This window comes from Vicia villosa, linkage group LG4 (genome assembly GCF_029867415.1).
Source record: "Vicia villosa cultivar HV-30 ecotype Madison, WI linkage group LG4, Vvil1.0, whole genome shotgun sequence".
NCBI lineage: Eukaryota > Viridiplantae > Streptophyta > Magnoliopsida > Fabales > Fabaceae > Vicia > Vicia villosa.
The window spans coordinates 90,781,274-90,799,564 of NC_081183.1; the positions used below are offsets into that span (position 1 = coordinate 90,781,274).

Genomic DNA, 18,291 nt, shown 5'->3' on the forward strand with positions numbered 1-18,291 from the left:
AATATTAAAAAATTAAGACGGGCGAATTTCAATTACGTCATAGTAATATAATATTACCAAAGGTATATTTTGTAGTAGTGTCGATTTGATAAAGAATTAAAATATATATATATATGTATATATATATATATAGAGGATTCAATTCAAACCATTGGATTAATCAAGAGAGAGAAATTAAATTAATTATTAAAATATTAATATAACTATTATTTCTCTCTCTTGATTAATCCAATGGTTTGGATTAAATCCTCTTATCTCTTATTTAAAAATCCTCCTACTTAATACATTCCCTATATATATATATATATATATATATATATATATATATATATATATATATATATATATATATATATATATATATATATATATATATATATATATTTACATATATATATATATATATATATATTTACATATATATATATATATATATATTTACATATATATATATATATATATATATATATATATATATATATATATATATATATATATATATATATATATATATATATATATAATGGTACGTAAGATTTGTAACATAACGCGGTTTGGTTTGATTTGGTCTGATTTGTAAAATAGAAACCACAAACAGAATCAAACCGCAATTATGTTAAGAAATAATCCAAATACATCCAAACCAAATTTATTTTTTTCGATTTTGATTTGATTTAGTTCAATTAACGACTTTATATTAGGCCGGTTCAATTTTAAACAACTCTAACATAGATATATTTAAATGACTTTAAGGTAATATTTATTAAGTAAGAAAAAAAGTAAAAATACAGAATTAAATTAAGAGAATACAGATTAATTAATCCCATTGTAACTAATATTAATCCCATTGTAATATTTATTTTAAAATATTCTTTTTTTACAAAGATCATTATGGAATGAAAGAATAAAATAATTGATGAGTTAAAAATCTTCTATATTACTAATCCACCTTAAAATTTTCACCATATAATGAAGGTTATACATAGTATATGTTCAATAAAATAATAATTGTTTGAATTTTTTACCTTAAAGAAAAAAATTTTAAATTTCATTAGAGACTATAATATATAATATATATTAATGTCATATTTTTGCTATAAAACCATCTCAGGTCTCACTTGTGAGCACTCAAAATATTTAGTCGCTAGATCAATTGAAAAATGGGCGAGGGAAGAGGCAGTATCATTAGTGCAAGTGTTATTACAATATTACTATTATGTGTGTTTCATCCTAGGATGATTCATGCAGAAACCTTCACTGTCGGTGATGGCCAAGGTTGGACTTTTGGTGTTCAAAATTGGCCTGCAGGAAAAACTTTCAAGGCAGGTGACATACTTGGTAAGCATCTTAATTTTAGTAATCCCTTATTATTGTTTAAACATCAAAATGAACAGTAATCCCTTATTATTGTTTCTTGAAAAAGTTAAATATTATTAGTATTATCTAATTCCTGCTTTAAATTTTAACTATTGGCTACATGCAGTATTCAACTACCCTCCTTTGATACACAACGTGGTGACAGTGAATGAGTCTGGCTTTAATTCATGTGTGGCTCTTGGAGGATCTGGATTGCATATTTCTGGAGCAGATAAAATTACACTTGTTAAGGGAATGAACTATTTCATATGTGGTGTTCCTGGTCATTGTGGTCAAGGGCAGAAAATCGCAGTGAATGCTCTTTAAGCTCTAAATTAATGTATTCTATTTATAAATAAATTATTAATATTCTTAAAAATTACTTTCTTTGCTATATGTATTTTCGATCTTACATTTTTGCATCTCTATTTTTCTTGAAGTATATGTATTGTCACACCGTTATTCAAATTAGAGACATATAAGATTATTGTTTATGTCGTTAGAAAATTAAAATATTATTTTTAAAATATGAAATAAAGTTGTGAATAATTAAGGTACATGTATTAAATAAAAATAAAATTTTCTTTAGATTACATCCATACAAATGTTCATAAGTTGAAGGTTTATTAATGGATAGTGAAGAATTGTTACTCAATAATTAAAAAACGGATAGATCACAAGTATCCCCGAATGACATAACTTCTACTCACACTAGTGCAGAAAATAGTTTTTACATCGGACGAAAAATACTTTTTACATCGGTTCTAACAAAATGAGCATAACTTCTACTCAATCAAAATGAGCATAACTTCTAACAAGAGAAACTTGCTCATTCAATGTTAGTTGTGATCGAACATAAGTCTTTAAGTTTTAAAGAGAACATAAACTCATAATTTAAATCTACTATCTTCTTACCATTACTAAAGAATTGACCAATCTCCCTATTTTGCTCTTTCATCAAAATAATTTTACACTACTAAAAGGACAAAATCGTAACATTCTAATTAAAACACTTTTTTTACTATTTGTCCATAAACTACCCACTAAGCCCTTTCATGACTATGTTATATGAAAATCACTTGGTCTTACTAAATGGGATATTTTTGTAACTACCTAAATAACCTACAAATTATGTACTATGATGTCCCAACTCCATGCCAAGTGCTCGGTTCCCATTGGTCTCTCTCATTTTCTATCGTCTCTCTCTTTCTCTCCTTACACTCTTTTCTCTCTCTCATTTTCTATCGTCTCTCTCTCTTTCTTCTTCTCGCTTCTCTCTCCGCAAACCCTAAAATTGTCTGAACAAGACTCCCATCTCGCCGTCCCACACCCAGATCGTGTGGAATCTCCCATCCCGCCGTCGCACATTCTCTCTTTTTTGAATTGCATATAGGTTCTTGAAATTTGGTTTGATCAAGTTTTGTGTGTGTTTCTGATTGCAGGTTTCAGAGGATGCTTCATCTAACCCATTTTCGTAATCCTCATCTCAAAAAAAAATTCATAAACCATTTTTGATGGGTCATTGTTTTGTTAGTGTTTTCAGATATGGAGACTTGGTTAGTGGTAAGAAAATTTTCTTAAATCTCACTGTTGGAATTTCTCAATATCTTCCAATATAATGTAGAACATCTGATTTTATAAATAGTGATTTTGTCAAGATATTAAATATACAGGGAATACTTGATTTTATTTGTTAATGGTTGTTGTGAGTTAATTAGATCTCTGGGTTTTATCTATTTATAAAGTTACAGAAGGATTTGTAGCAAAAGTTGCTGCAAAACTTGAATCCATGAAGCCTTGGAGAAGTGTCAACAAAAGGTAATTTCATTTAAACTCTTTATAAATCTCATTATTTTTAATAAATTTTGTAATATCTAAATTTATCTTACATATGTTGTTGTTTAAAATATCAGAATTGGCTATAGCATGTTATGTGATGTTCACTACAACACGGAAGGGCTTTAAAAGCGCTTTTTCTGGGCTTTAAAAGCGCTTAAAAGCGCTGTGAAAGGCAGCGCTGGCAAAGGTAACAAAAGCGCTTAAGAAAGCGCTCTGGTAGGCCCCCCTATAAGAGCGCTTTTCTGGAAAAAGCGCTCTTGTAGGCCCCCCTTTAAGAGCGCTTTTCTGGAAAAAGCGCTCTTGTAGGCCCCCCTTTAAGTGCGCTTTTTCCAGAAAAGCGCTGTGATAGGCCCCCCTGTGAGAGTAAAAAATAAAAAAAAACGCAACATACTAAAGCGCTTTTGGAAAAGCGCTCTTATAGGGTGGGCTTTAAGAGCGCTTTTTCTGGAAAAAGCGCTTTGATAGCCCCCCCTATAAAAGCGCTTTAGTATGTTGCTTTTTTTTTTAATTTTTTTTGCTTTTTTATTAATCTTTGGCAGCGCTTTTACAAAGAAGCGCTTTAGTAGGTGGGCCTTTAAGAGCGCTTTTCAAAAGCGCTTTCGTTGCTAAATGAGGTATTTTAATGTGCAGCCTGTAATTTAATCCTCCCAGTCGACCTGTAATATTTTCGACCTGTAATATGTTTTCAACCTGTAATATTTTCGACCTGTAATTTATTTTCGACGATATTATTTCAGCCATCAGTAAGACAATATATATATACTAATATAATACCATTATAATATCCAAAATTATATATATACATCATTACAACATCAATAATATTATAGTTCAAATCGACACAAATCCTACATGAAAAAGCGCTTAATATAAAATTGACACAAATCTTCTTTGATTTCTTCCAACTTAAGCTTCGGGTACGCAGCAGCACGAAATTCGTCAAGGTACTACAAAACAAAAACATAATATGAATGATATATTTAGTTAAATGTAATAAATTATATGAAATTATCTTAAGTTATAAATTCATACCGTGAGCGGAATCTCTAATTGATTCGCCTGAAGGATTTCTTTCATATACCTCAAAACAAAGTATCCGCAATCGTAACTGTTTCGCTGTTGCGGACACTACATAGAAAAACAAATAAGATTCTATAGTTGTCTTGTTTTATCAAGTAGCATAAATATATTATAAGCAACATTGTGAAAAATAATGTACCTGCACTTGGATCCAAGTAATGTTGTTAGATTTAGTTCGGGATACCTGTGCGTCCCGTTGACTTCGGAACACTTGTATTGATCTAATTAAGAAATATATAAAAGCATATGTTTAGATCAATCCCACAAATAAGTAAATATATAAATATACACGAATATATATTTAGAACGATCCCACTTACAAATCAACGATGTCCTTCATGGCCGGATAATTGGTCCATTCACCATTTACCGAATTCAGATAATACACGACTTCCCTTATAGGGTTGATAGCAAGCAGCAACCAGTGTGCTCTATAAATCAAAACAATAGGTTATATGAAAATTTTGCTATACACAAAAGAAACAGAGATTAGATGAACAAAGAATGAGAAACTAACCCTACTGGTCGGGTATTATACGCCAAAAGATGCAGACTTTCTGTATTGCCGGTGGACATGAATCTATCGACTAAGTGCTGTCTAACTGATTCCGGTTACGAAGCAATTGTCATTCCGCTGCAATGGGCGGAAGACACGAAACGGAATCTGTTAGACAATGGATTCCCGCGCAACACTCTGTCATACAACAACCTTAAATAAAAACATAATAAACATTAGATTATTTTCATTGAAATGTGTAAATAAATTATATTGTGGGACTAATTAAATAATATATCGGATGAGTGAATATTACCGGATGTATGAGTGCATGTTAGTGACGCCTAGTTGATCATGCCTAAAAATCTCCTCCAAGTCATCAATTGTAATAAGTGACTTGAATTCAATACCGAAGACACTTTCATCCATAACGATTTCACGTAAAGCACCATCCTTCAAATCGGACATATCAACCATTGTTGCGAGCGTCGACCGGTATCGAGGCACAAAAGCACCGCCTTTTTTTCCCGCTGGCTTCGGAGGACCAGTGGGTGGTACGGTACGAACTTGCTGCGTCACTTGTTGTGACTCCCGAGCGGATGCCTAAAAATCATATAAGTATTAGGTAAAATATAAAATCATGCAGATTTAGATTCAGATTAATTATGAACACTTTAAATGTACCTCTTTTAGTGATGCAACGGACTCCTCCTCCTGTAAAATCCCTTTACCCTTAACTGTGGGTTTTATAGGAGCAGTCTAAAATTAAAATGTAAAAAATAATTAATAAACGGTTTAGAATTGACATTCGAAAACTAAATGATTCATAATCGTTTTCAATATACCTCATCACTAATGGTAATGAGCTCCGAGGGCCATGCAACAAATGATCCTATTGCATCTCGCAGCAATGTCGTCTCTGAGACCATGTCAGGTACCGGTAGCATCGCATCATGATCTAGTACAACATCCACCGATACTTTCAGGTGTCCATCCGGGAGCGGTCTATGGTGAAGTAAATCTCCCAAAGTGTTGTGCACTTTTCCCTTGCCAACTAGTCGATAATTCGGTTCCGATAAGTATAGTTGGCAAGATGAAATGCCCTAAACCAATAGTAAATATAAAGTCATTATCATTAATAAAATAGAACAATTTAAAAGGAAAAAAAATTATAATTACCTCGGGAAATTTCCTTTGATAGTTGATACTATCCTTATCACTAGTTTCTTTCACCGATGAAGTGTTGCACTTTTCTCTCATATACACTTCTTTATCTCTTTGCCATTCAGAGACTTGTGCTTGCAATTCCGCCAACTTTTGCAACACTTCTTCATTTGAAGGATTTCTTCTCCTAGGACTCTTGTAAAAAGAGGTTGGAGTCACACCATGACCCTTACCCCTCACCCGACCGGGATACTCAAGAGCATCTAGTGCTCTACTAAGTACGCTCCCCTCACCGGTGGATGCCGATTGCGACAAGGTCTCCTGTAATTCATTTACATTAAAAAATCATTTATATATTAAAAAACATTTGATTTAATTAAAGACACAGTATTATACTTACACATTCAGTAAAAACTCTCTGAACTTCGGGATCGACAGCTTGACTCTTGCCCACACGAGCTTCCCTCCACAACACATGTACAGGAAGTGAGGTTTCCTCACTTTTAGACTCCTCTAACTATGCATTGACACAAATGATAAAATTGTCAAATAAAACACATTTAGACAATTAATTAAAATGCATTTCTATTTACTTACAAGTTTATCCTCTAAGCGTGCATATCCCATACGCCCTTTTTTGTATGGATACGCGGGTTTGGATGCTCTCGCACTATTCGTGGCACTCCTTTTCCGAAAATCTTCATCTCTTTGATTTACAAACTCAGCCCAATCTTTTTCACCAATGAAGATCTCATACTTTTTTGGCCGTCCCGGTGCCTCTTCAAGAAAGTTTCCATCTTTATCCTTAAGATAGGTGTTTGTCAAGAAGGCTTTCCACCCTCTATATCTTTTGCCGGCCAAACTAAGTATGTAGCGTTTACGATCATCTGGTATCTCAAAAGTCCTCTGCAAAACAACATACGCATAGTGTGTTGGTATAAGTAATTTAAACAATTTATCGTCAAGATAATAACAACAATTAACCATATATGATATATACCTGAAGCTCGTCCCAAATCGCTTTTTTTTTCGCATCCAACTCTTCGCTTTTCAGATTCCATTTAGCTGTGGAGACCGGAATATGCATACGAACAAGTGTACCAATATAACTTGTCAACTTTGCAGAATTAGGACCAATTGCTTGTTTATCAGAATTCCAATCCAAACGGTATACTAATCCTTGGTCTCTATGTCGAACGATTCCCTTCATAATAGTGATGCCTCGTGCAACTTCTTTTGCTTCAGTATCAGGTGGAGCATTTGTATCCGTGGCATCTCTTTCTTGAGCATCTCTTTCTTGTGAGTTTTCTTGTGAGTTTTCAGGTGGAGCATCTCTATCCGGAGCCATTTAACCTGTATCAAACAAACTAAAGCACATTAGTACACTATTAATAAGCTAACAATCTATACAAGTCAAATGGAAGTCAAACCATGCATGTACAAGTGTATCGGAAACGAAATCGGTACAAATCAAAATAAGCGTCAAAAAAGAAAGTTGTCGGAATTGAACGAAATTTACATGGCTATGGTAAAACGTCCCCACGGACTCAAAAATAAAGTCGGTTTTCCGAAATTCAGACCCTAAGCCCGACCTTTGACTACGGGCAGAAACAAAACCGATAAAAAAACAGTCCCGAAATGTAAAGATAAGTGCATGAGCAGCTCCGGAATCGTCAAAATAGTATAGTTACATGTAAAGAAGTCGACAAACGGATACATGGTTCAAAAGTTATGTACAAAACGAGAATATGCACCAAAATTGAATAAGTACTATACTATTGATTAAAACAATCGTTACAAATTGAATAAAACAAATTAGTCGGAATATGTATACTATTACCTTTATCACTAACGTCTCTTTCTTTTCTTGGTAGGATTGTGTTTTACGCGTCTCTTAACAACGCGGACGGTTGGATTGATCCAAATACCCTCATTATGATCATTTCTAGTACAAGATTCATTCTCATTTTGATCGTTTCTTGTACAAGATTCAATGCCAACACCAATATCACCTTGATCTTCAATGTTTTCATCAACTATTTTGTTAGATAAAAGCACTATAGACCATTTCGTACTTGTCGGATCATTGACATAGAACACTTGTTTAGCTTGAGAGGCTAAAATGAAAGGCTCATCTTTGTACCCTACCCTATTGAGATCCACTTGCAAAAATCCTGACTTATCCATTCGTATGCCACTATTATTTTCAACCCACTTGCAAACAAATACAGGAATCTGAAACTTCGCGTAATCAAACACCAAAATGCGCTCGATAACCCCAAAATATGACAAATTTGCAAATTTCGGATTTAAGTCATTCGCACTTGATATGTGCATTGCTTCAGCTACCAAGGTAACACCACTATTTTGCATAGTACTTTTATCATCCTGTTCTTTGGTATAAAATGTGTATCCATTAATAGCGTATGCGCTATAAGAAAGCACAATTACAGTTGGACCATAGGCTAAACATCTCAACCTTTCTGTTACTGAAGCAGGATCTGAACGATACTTTGAATAAATATGATCCCTAAACCACGGTATGAAACTTCGATTGTGCTCTCGTACTATCCAGTTCTCATTTCTATTTGGATTTAAATCTCGGAGAACAACCTTATGCATTTCAACATACGGCTCAACCTCAATCTCATTGTGCAGAACATACAAGTGCGCTTGATCCCGTTCGACCATTGATACTGTCACAACTTTATTTCCAATTAGCCTTTTTCCTTCTTTTTTTTTCGACAATATGAGATTTGGGGAGTCCAATTGATTGAACATTTGACAGATATTCAGTACAAAACTCAACCGCTTCTTCAACAACGTATCGTTCGGCAATACAACCCTCCGGTCGACTTCTGTTTTTCACGTACCCTTTTAATATTTTCATATAACGTTCAGCAGGGTACATCCATCTCATATAAGCTGGTCCGCACAATTGTGTCTCTTTCACAAGATGAACGACTAGATGAACCATTATGTCAAAAAACGAGGGAGGAAAATACATTTCAAGATCACATAAAGTAACAACTATCTCTTTTTGCAATGTTGGTAAGATCGCGGGATCGACCACCTTACTGCAAATTGACCTGAAGAAGAAACACAGCTTAGTTATTGCGCTTCTTACTTTTTCTTGCAGAATAGAACGTATACCTATTGGTAAAAAATGTTCCATTATAACATGACAATCATGCGTCTTCAAACTCTTTAACTTGAGGTCTTTCATGGACACAAGTCTTCTAATATCTGAAGAGTAGCCTTCTGGAACTTTAACTTCACTGAGGAACTTACACAATGTTTTCTTCTCCTTTCTAGATAGAGTGTAAACAGCAGGTGGCAGATATGTTCGTCTTCCTTTCGTCACGGGTCCCAATTCAGTTCTCATCCCCATGTTTACCATGTCATTCCTTATGTTAAGGCCATCCTTAGACTTTCCTTGTATATTGAGTAACGTACCTATGACGCTGTCAAATACATTTTTTTCAATATGCATAACATCCAGGAAATGTCTTACATACAACGACTTCCAATATGGAAGTTCAAAAAAAATGGACTTCTTCTTCCACCCACCCTTGACAAGTGAATGTGCAAAAGGCTTGCCAAACTGAGTGCTCACATCTTTCACCTGACAAAAAAGGCGGGGTTGTACCATGTTCGGCCTTTCCGTTGAATGCTTTTCTCCACCCACGGTAGTGATGATTAGAATTTAAGAATCTACGATGGCCGAGAAAGACATTCTTCTGACAAAGCTCCAATCGTGTCGTATCGGTTTCATCTTCACAAACGGGACACGCCTTTTGACCTTTATTGCTGTACCCGGATAGATTTCCGTATGCTGGAAAATCCTTAATTGTTCCAAACAACATCGCCCTCAAGTTGAAACTTTCCTTCCTATACCCATCGTAAACCTCCACACCGTTCTCCCACAAAAACTTTAAATCTTCGATTAAGGGTGCCAAGTATACGTCTATGTCATTCCCTGGTTGTTTAGGCCCAGAAATTATCATAGATAACATCATGTACTTACGCTTCATACATAGCCACGGAGGTAGGTTATAGATCATACGAATCACAGGCCATGTGCTATGCGAGATACTTTGAATACCATGCGGGTTCATTCCATCAGTAGACAATGACAACCGAAGGTTTCTTGCTTCTTTTCCAAATTCAGGATAATCAGTATCAACTTTCGACCATTGTGGTGAGTCTGCCGGATGTCGCAACTTTCCATCAATAATTCTTTCATCTGCATGCCAAGTCAAGTGTCTTGAATCGGTCTCACTACGATACATGCGTCTAAATCTCGGAATTATAGGAAAATACCATAAGACTTTAGCAGGAGACAACTTTTTCTTATATCGAGGGGCACCACATTTAGGACACTCATTCAACGCTGCATACTCGTTTCGAAACAAAACGCAATCGTTTGGACATGCATGTATCTTATCATAGCTCATGCCAATAGAGGACAACATCTTTTTGGCTTCATACGTTTGATTGGGAAGAACATTATCCTTTGGTAGCATATCTTTCATAAGGGCTAATAACTCTGTGAAACTTTTATCCGACCATCCATTGTCCGCCTTTAAGTTGTACAACTTTAACACCGCAGACAATCTTGTGAATTTTGAACAACCATCATACAGCGGTTTCTCTGTATCGCTTACCAACCTCTCAAACATTTTGGGACAATCCGCAAGATCTTCTTCAAGCGCTTCTGCAATCTCTTCGACTCGATCGCAATCGTATGTGTCTGTGCAATCGTCGTTTGAAGCATACTTCCTATTACATCTCGACTCAGCATTCCCGTTACTTTTCTCACCATGCATTGTCCAACATGTATAACTTCTATCAATTCCAAACCGTAGTAAATGGGATGCCAACTTATTCCCGTCAACCTTACCCCCATAACAGCAACCCAGGCAAGGACACGGCATTCGAAGCGGGTCTTCGGAGTGCGCAACCGCAAACTCAACGAATTCCCATACCCCTTTCTCGTACTCTTTCGACAATCGGTTTGAATTCATCCATGTCTTATCCATGTCTTAATTAAGCTAAACAAATGCTTCTTGGTTTCTCTATCAGGTAGTAAGGAATTCTGTCAAGATAATAAATATAGCTATCATCATAATAGAATACCTAATCACAATACCTAATCAGTATTCTGTAAAATTAAACACACACACACGATGCATGTTAGAGATATTAACCAACAAGGAGTTCCACTGAACAATTTAATTTCAGCATTTAATTGAATTTCTTATTGACAATGCATAGCACTGTCATTGTATAAGAGCTTGACAAGAGGTAATAAGTTCAAATTGTTCCACCCAAAAGCTTCTACTTAAATTATATTTGATAAACTACAAAACAATGTGATAAAAATAAGGTCACTCTCACGTATACTGTATATCATCAAAGAGAGAATAAAGTCAACCTCATAGTTCAAGATGGTCACTCTCATGCAAAGGCGACAATTTTCATGTAATCAAAATAACAGTAGAACTTCAAAACTTATACTTTTATATAAAACCTCACGAAACATAGTTCCAATAAGTCAACAAAACCTGAAGCATAACAACCTAACTTAAGTATACTTAAGTATAGTTAAGAGCACAAACCTGAACTAAGGAGAAAGAAGAGTGGTGATATATTGGGAACAAGGTTAAGCAATTTTCTTTTAGAGATTCAGATTCTGCAGATACAAAGAGACAATCATAAGTCATCGTATAATAGAATACATAAAACAGATTCCACAAATCCGAAGACAAAGGGATCTCCAAATTAAACATAGAAGAATCAAATACATAAAAATGATAAAATATATAAATACTCTTTAAAACTAAAATATTAACAATAACTCAGTAAAGCATAGGAATATAAACAAATCATAAACATGCTATCTAGTCAGGGAGAGATCTCTCTTGAAAAAATTGTGTTAATTACGGCATCCACAGTGATTTCAATCGACTAGTAGTATCCTCCACAGTGCATCTTCTATAAAATAAAGAGGCAGTATATATTGCAAATCAAACTTAAAATCAAAACAGAACCAATGAAAAGGAAATAGAAATCATGAAATTCATTACACTATTTCCTAAGTTATCAACTTAACAGTTTATCAAACTTGTGTAAGGAAAGAAATACAAAGTTAGGAAATCTTGGAACAAACCAGACAACAAACATAACCATTATAAACTAAAATCTTCAACCCACTTTGTGGGAATATTAATTATATAAAGTGAAATTTGTTTCTCTACCTAATTACTTGCAAAAGTTGAATATATACATAAACCATTTATAGAAGGAACATGGTTGACAAAAACATAGCTAGCATATACTGTGTTCCACCGAAAAATTTAAACATATGCCGATAGCCATTTTTCCCAGGACTATAAAAAGAGTTAATTCTGCCAAAACATATTAAGGTCTTATTTGAATAAACAACTTAAAAAAGCGCTAATAGTATAACTCTTCATATAAGCTATAGGCTGTTTACACAATATACTCAGAAGAATTTATGGAAATAAACTGAAAAGTGAAAACAACTTATGGAGAACAGATTAAACTTATGAATCTATGATTAAACTTATCACTGCCTCTTCACCTTAAAACTGGGATACTACAGAACAGATTACAACAAAGGATGTAATTTACACATTTTTAATCAAATAATAAAGTGTTGAAACAGGGCTAGGTTTCTTCTAAGCTTTAGTAAAATGCAATATGAACAAACAGCAAGAGATGCATAGCACAAGCAGCATAATGGTGGTCAGCAAGAGATGCATAGAGAGATGGTTTTAGAGACTTACAATCGTGGTCAGCAATTCTCGAAACGATTTGAGAGCGTCTCCTTTGACTGAGACGAAGATTCAGCCGGAGGCGGAAGGCGGAAGAGTTTGCGAAGAGTTTGAGAGCGTCTCCTTTTATCCCTATTACTCAGCCACGAAGTGAATGAGGAGACGAAGAGTTTGCGAAGGCGGAAGGAGAACACGAAATTCAGAGATTCAGTATCGAAATTCAAGGATGGAATGGTGATTCAAGGATGGAAGGCAGAGATTTTCATGGTAGGTTTACGTTTGGGGAAGAAGCTCTAGAATGGTATCCTGATTTCTGAAAAACGTAAAAACCTGGGAATTAATGTTTTGTTTTAAAAAATTTAATTGTAAATACCCTACGAGAGCGCTTTTGAAAAGCGCTTTGGTACCCCAGCCTATACCAGCGCTTTTTGATAAAAAGCGCTTTGGTAACCTACCCCTTTACCAGCGCTTCTAAAAGCGCTTTGGTAACAAGCCCTATACCAGCGCTTCTTTAAAGCGCTTTAGTACCCCAGCCCTATACCAGCGCTTCTTTAAAGCGCTTTGGTAACAAGCCCTATAGCAGCGCTTTTCAAAAGCGCTTTCGTAGGTACCCCCTACAGGAGCGCTTTTTTTCCTTGATTTTTATTTTTGTTTTTAGCGAAGGCCTATAGCAGCGCTTTTGCCAAAAGCGCTTTTGTAGCTGCGTTGCTAAAACTTAAATTTGGCGTAGTGGTTGAAGAGAATGGGGCAATTACGTCCGTGAAGATTTTTGTGGTATCTCTCTGAAAAATTCTTATATTGTATGATGTAATGATTTGTTCAAAGCGGTTAAATCTTGGATTTTTCGTTAACTTCCTAATTTTGAATTTGTGCAGAGTGTTTTAGTTGAACTTGGTAATATTAAACTTGGCCTTGCTTTTGTTGCAGCAACTAAGGGGTATACACTAATAGTCACAATGCCTGCCTCCGCAAATAATCCACAAATATTGAGAAGAGAATCCTTTTACGCTCATTTGGTGCAAAGGTTGTGTTGACGGATGTAGAGAAAGGGCTGAAAGGGACTATTGACAAAGTTGAAGAAATTGCCAACGCCACACCCAATGCTTACATGTTTCGACAGTTTGATAACAGCAATAATGTAATGGTTAATTCTCAATCCATCTCAAATGAGACCTCCACCTTTTATTTACCCGTGTTTTAAATTTTATGGCCTAAAGATAGAAGTTAGACAACATAATAACATTTATATGCATAAACTATTGCAGATCCACTTTGAAACTACAGGGCCTTTTTCTTTACATGGTATTGTTTTTTTTTTGTTTTGCAGGTTTGTGATTGTGTTTAGGTTGTGTTTCTGATTGATTATCACTGTTCTTCCTTTCTCTGATATACAAAATTGTAATGACCAAAGGTCCAGTTCGTGTTCTTGTCACTGGTGCTCCAGGTATTCTTATCATAACTGTCTTTTTTTCAATCGTTTTCGTGTTTGTTATTTATGAGGATCTTTTGTTCTGATATAATTTCCGATCAGATCTGATCTGGTTATTGAACATAGCATGTAACAGCGAAGCTGGCCTTACTTTATTCTCTGGTAATATTTAGAATTTTCAGTACTTGACCTTACTTTTTATGTAACAACAAAATTGAAAGAGAGCTTGGCTTATTGTTTTCTAGATCGTACAGACCAAACAAACTGGCACGCAGCATTGTCGCAATTCTAGATTGTACAAAGCACTACCTGACAATTTAGGCACGGGGGAAATATACTTCCAACTCAACCTGCAACACAACCGTATTATTCATTTCCAAATCCTTTAACTTCATTACGGTTTATGTTTAATTGGAATGTTTTTTACTACGGTATATGTGCTAACCAAGAAGTTTATGTCTTCCTAAAACTTAAAAATTTGTTAATACTAATTATCAAGCTTTCAAATGAAATAGGATATTGATCAAGGAATCAATGATGAACACATTCAACATTCCAATTACTCTGTAATGACATTGTTTTCTTCTTAAACTAACTTCTGCTAACTACTTAAACTGCCTTAACCATGTTTTCTGCTTATTGGCTTAACCATGTTTTCTATTAAATGACTAAACTGACTTATTAGTAGTAATGCCAAAACCAACCACACCATGCTTTTTTTAAATTTTGAATATAATTGTTTCACAACATGACCATATGTGTCATTGAGGTATGCACTTATACCTCTTGTGAGAAGATGATTATTTCTTCATTGAATTTGATGAAAATCGCTTCTTTGGTGGATGTATTTTACATCACAGAGGATGGCTCACCATTGTATATTAACTTTGTAGAATATGATTATAATCATGATTAATTGTTGTTAGCCTTAAAGTGCACATAGTGACAATATCATATTTTTACAATAATCTATGGCTTATTAGTAAGATATGGACATCTAAACTGGATGATTTCAAGCAATTTTAATACCTTACTCTTACTAACTTTGCTAAAATCAGCATTTCCAGAATTGTCTTGCAGTGAAAATGGATTTAAGGCCTGGTCTCCATCAACTCCAGTGGTCCCTTGTCCAAAAAGGTTAGAAAGGATTGCCTGACAAGTGTCTCTAGGATTATAACTACCAGCATCACCAGCATGTAACTCAACTGCTAAAAGTTTTAATAGCCACACTCTCTGATGAAGCGAACTGATACGAGGCGGATGGTTATTATTATGTTTAGGAAGCGGGGCAATGCCAATTGTATCAAGATGCTTAACAAAGAATTCAAAATTTTTATTTGCCAACAAATTTTATTTTCCAATAGATCCATTGTAGGAATAGATGTAAATCGATCAATACACAACTCATAAAGAAGCTGAAAACCAAACTCATGAAGTAATGCATTTACATCTGGCTTCAAAAGCTTCTCCAGAATATCAAGAATAACCTTCACTCACTTACTACTTAAATTTGATCTAGATACACATGTAGAGCGGACAGTTTTACAGATTAATTATTCATTTTGTGTACCTTTAAAGGTAAAAATTTAAAGAGGGGAGAGGTTGAGTGATGAATATTTTTCTTCCTGATTATTTGTTTGATCTCAAGATATAGACAACATATAATTATAAATGTATTGTGATACATTTATTTCATATTATTTATAGAAGTATGGTAGATCTGCTGCTATAGAAGTATGGTAGATCTGCTGCTATTGCACATGCCTCTCTTTGTATACGAGTCTGCGAGGCAAGCATTGTTAATTCTAGAGAAAGCATATGCTGGGGCTGCAAAGGCGAAGGTTGTGAGGTTACAAACTCACAAGAGGCAATTCGAGTTAACACAAATGGAAGAGAAGGAAACGATCAACGATTATGTGACACACATTACGCGTTTGGTGAAGCAAATCAAGTCGTGCGGGGAAACTATCTTAGAGCAGAATGTTGTGTTAAAAATCTTGCGTTCTTTAACGTCAAGATTCGACAACATTGTAGTGGCCATTGAAGAATGGAAGGATCTTGCATCATTGAGCAAGGATGAGCTTCAAAGTTCCTTAGAAGCACATGAACAAAGAATGGACGAGAGAGGAAGCGATAAGGCAAAGGAAGAGATAGCTTTGCAAGCTCGTTTCAATGAAAAGAGTAAAGGTTCGAAAGGGAAATGGCCTTCGAAAGGGAAGAAAGGTGGTGGTGATTCTCAAAATTCGAAGGGACAAAAGGGTGAGAGCAGCAACTCAAATGGTTATGGTGATCGGAGCAAAGCGAAAGGTGGAAAACCGAGATCTAGCGAGTTGTCGATGCTAGTGGTATGTTGATCCTAAAGGCTCATATGGCTTCCAATAGAACTTTCAAAGTTGAGCTAAAAGTTTTGGAGCATAGGTGCTTAGCTACAACTTCAAGTAGAGAGGAGTGGTTATGGTACTATCGTCTCGGTCACTTGAATTTTCGTGATCTTAAAGCGTTGCAACAAGATGGTATGGGTACCGGGCTGCCACACATTAACGTTCCAACTGAGTTGTGTGAAGAATGTATGAAGGGAAAGCAACACAAAGGGAGTTTTAGCAAGGATGCGGGTCATAGGACCAAAGCACATCTTGAGGTTGTTAGAACAAGATTGGGATCTATGTTCAAAATCTGGTTTTGATGATAACAAGCATATATTTTATGAGTAACAATTTTATTACTAATGATTTCTTTGAGTGTGCAGTTGGAATGCTAAAAGCCTTATATGCCATTCATAAAAAACAAGCTTAATAATTGTATCAAAAACTGGCTTAGAGACTGAGAAAAGAAACATCGTTAAATAATCAGATGTTTTGGTTAAAAGCAAGTTCAACAATCAGAATCAGAAGATCAGAAGTCATTAAAGAAAAAAAGCTTGATATTACAAAGAAAGATAAGCTTTAACAGAAGATCATGCAACATCAACACTCATAAGAAACATTCTGACCTAATGATCAGAAACTTCTAAGAACATCGTAAATTGCTCCAACTAAGAGCCACATGCAAACAATCACGGGAGTCAAAGTAACTATGACATCTACTCTGGTCTACATCTTGTAAGAGCAAAAGAAAACACGCCACCAATAGTAACTATTGTCATACCCCAAAATTTGTCCGCCTTAATTCTAACAGTTAAATTATTTTTAACTTTGGTTTTATAAATTTTTCATTCAATTTTACTAACATTTTAATAATAATTTTTTTTTATAGGTAGCAGTTACTTTAAATTATTTATATGGCCCGGGTAAATAAATTTAGCTTGACACTTTAGATGTTTTATAGTGCAATCCTATGTTGAATAGATTAAATAATACAATTGGCAAGAGAACATGTTCAAAGATTTACTAGTATCCAAAGTCTTGAGTTCAAACCCCAGTGTTGACATTTTTTATTAAGTGTTTTTACTTACTTTTTTATTTTGTTTAGAATATTACAAAAAATCACAAAATTACTTTTTTAAATAATTTAATATTAATTTTCCTATTTTAATTTAGTCACTTATTTAAAATATTATTATTTTCAGTAAAATCATGATTTTATACTTTAATTAGTAAAAAAAATTAAATTAAAATACAAAAAGATTTTGTTCACTTTTCATTTTTAGGTAGCAATCTTTATTTTAAGAAAGAATCATAATAATTAGTTGAAATAATCTTGGGTCATTATTGAATAATATTTGAATTATTAAGTTTTTATTATTCTTAATTGATTAATTGAATTTTATTCTATTAACCTAGTTTTTCTAATATATATATAGATAGTATTTCTAACACTGGGGGGATTTTTTTTTTTTTTTGGCTGCAAGAGGACCTGAGGCAGAGAAGAGAAAAACCGTGACGCAGGAGGGAAGTAGAAAAAATTGCAGACCGATTGAGATTACTCCAAGCCTCCAAATCGAATCCTCATGGCCTTTTGGACGTGAATCAACCTTTTACCATCGACCAAACTGCCCGCAACATATCGTTATGTTCATATTTGATGTCAAATATTTTCGACTCTGAAATTGATCATAAACACATCTTTAACCGTATTTGAGTGTATAAACGTGTTCATAATCCTGTTTACAAACTATTTGGGCTATTTAA

General features: G+C 34.5%; 1 protein-coding gene across 1 annotated transcript; it reads left to right on the forward strand.

Annotated features, from left to right (window-relative positions):
• The first annotated feature begins 1,189 nt into the window (after positions 1-1,189).
• On the forward strand, positions 1,190-1,683 carry LOC131599330 (chemocyanin-like). The gene is made up of 2 exons (XM_058871732.1): positions 1,190-1,338; positions 1,484-1,683. Exons 1-2 carry the CDS (start codon positions 1,236-1,238, stop codon positions 1,681-1,683), a joined length of 303 nt encoding a protein of 100 aa, XP_058727715.1. The 5' UTR covers positions 1,190-1,235.
• Positions 1,684-18,291: the final 16,608 nt, after the last annotated feature.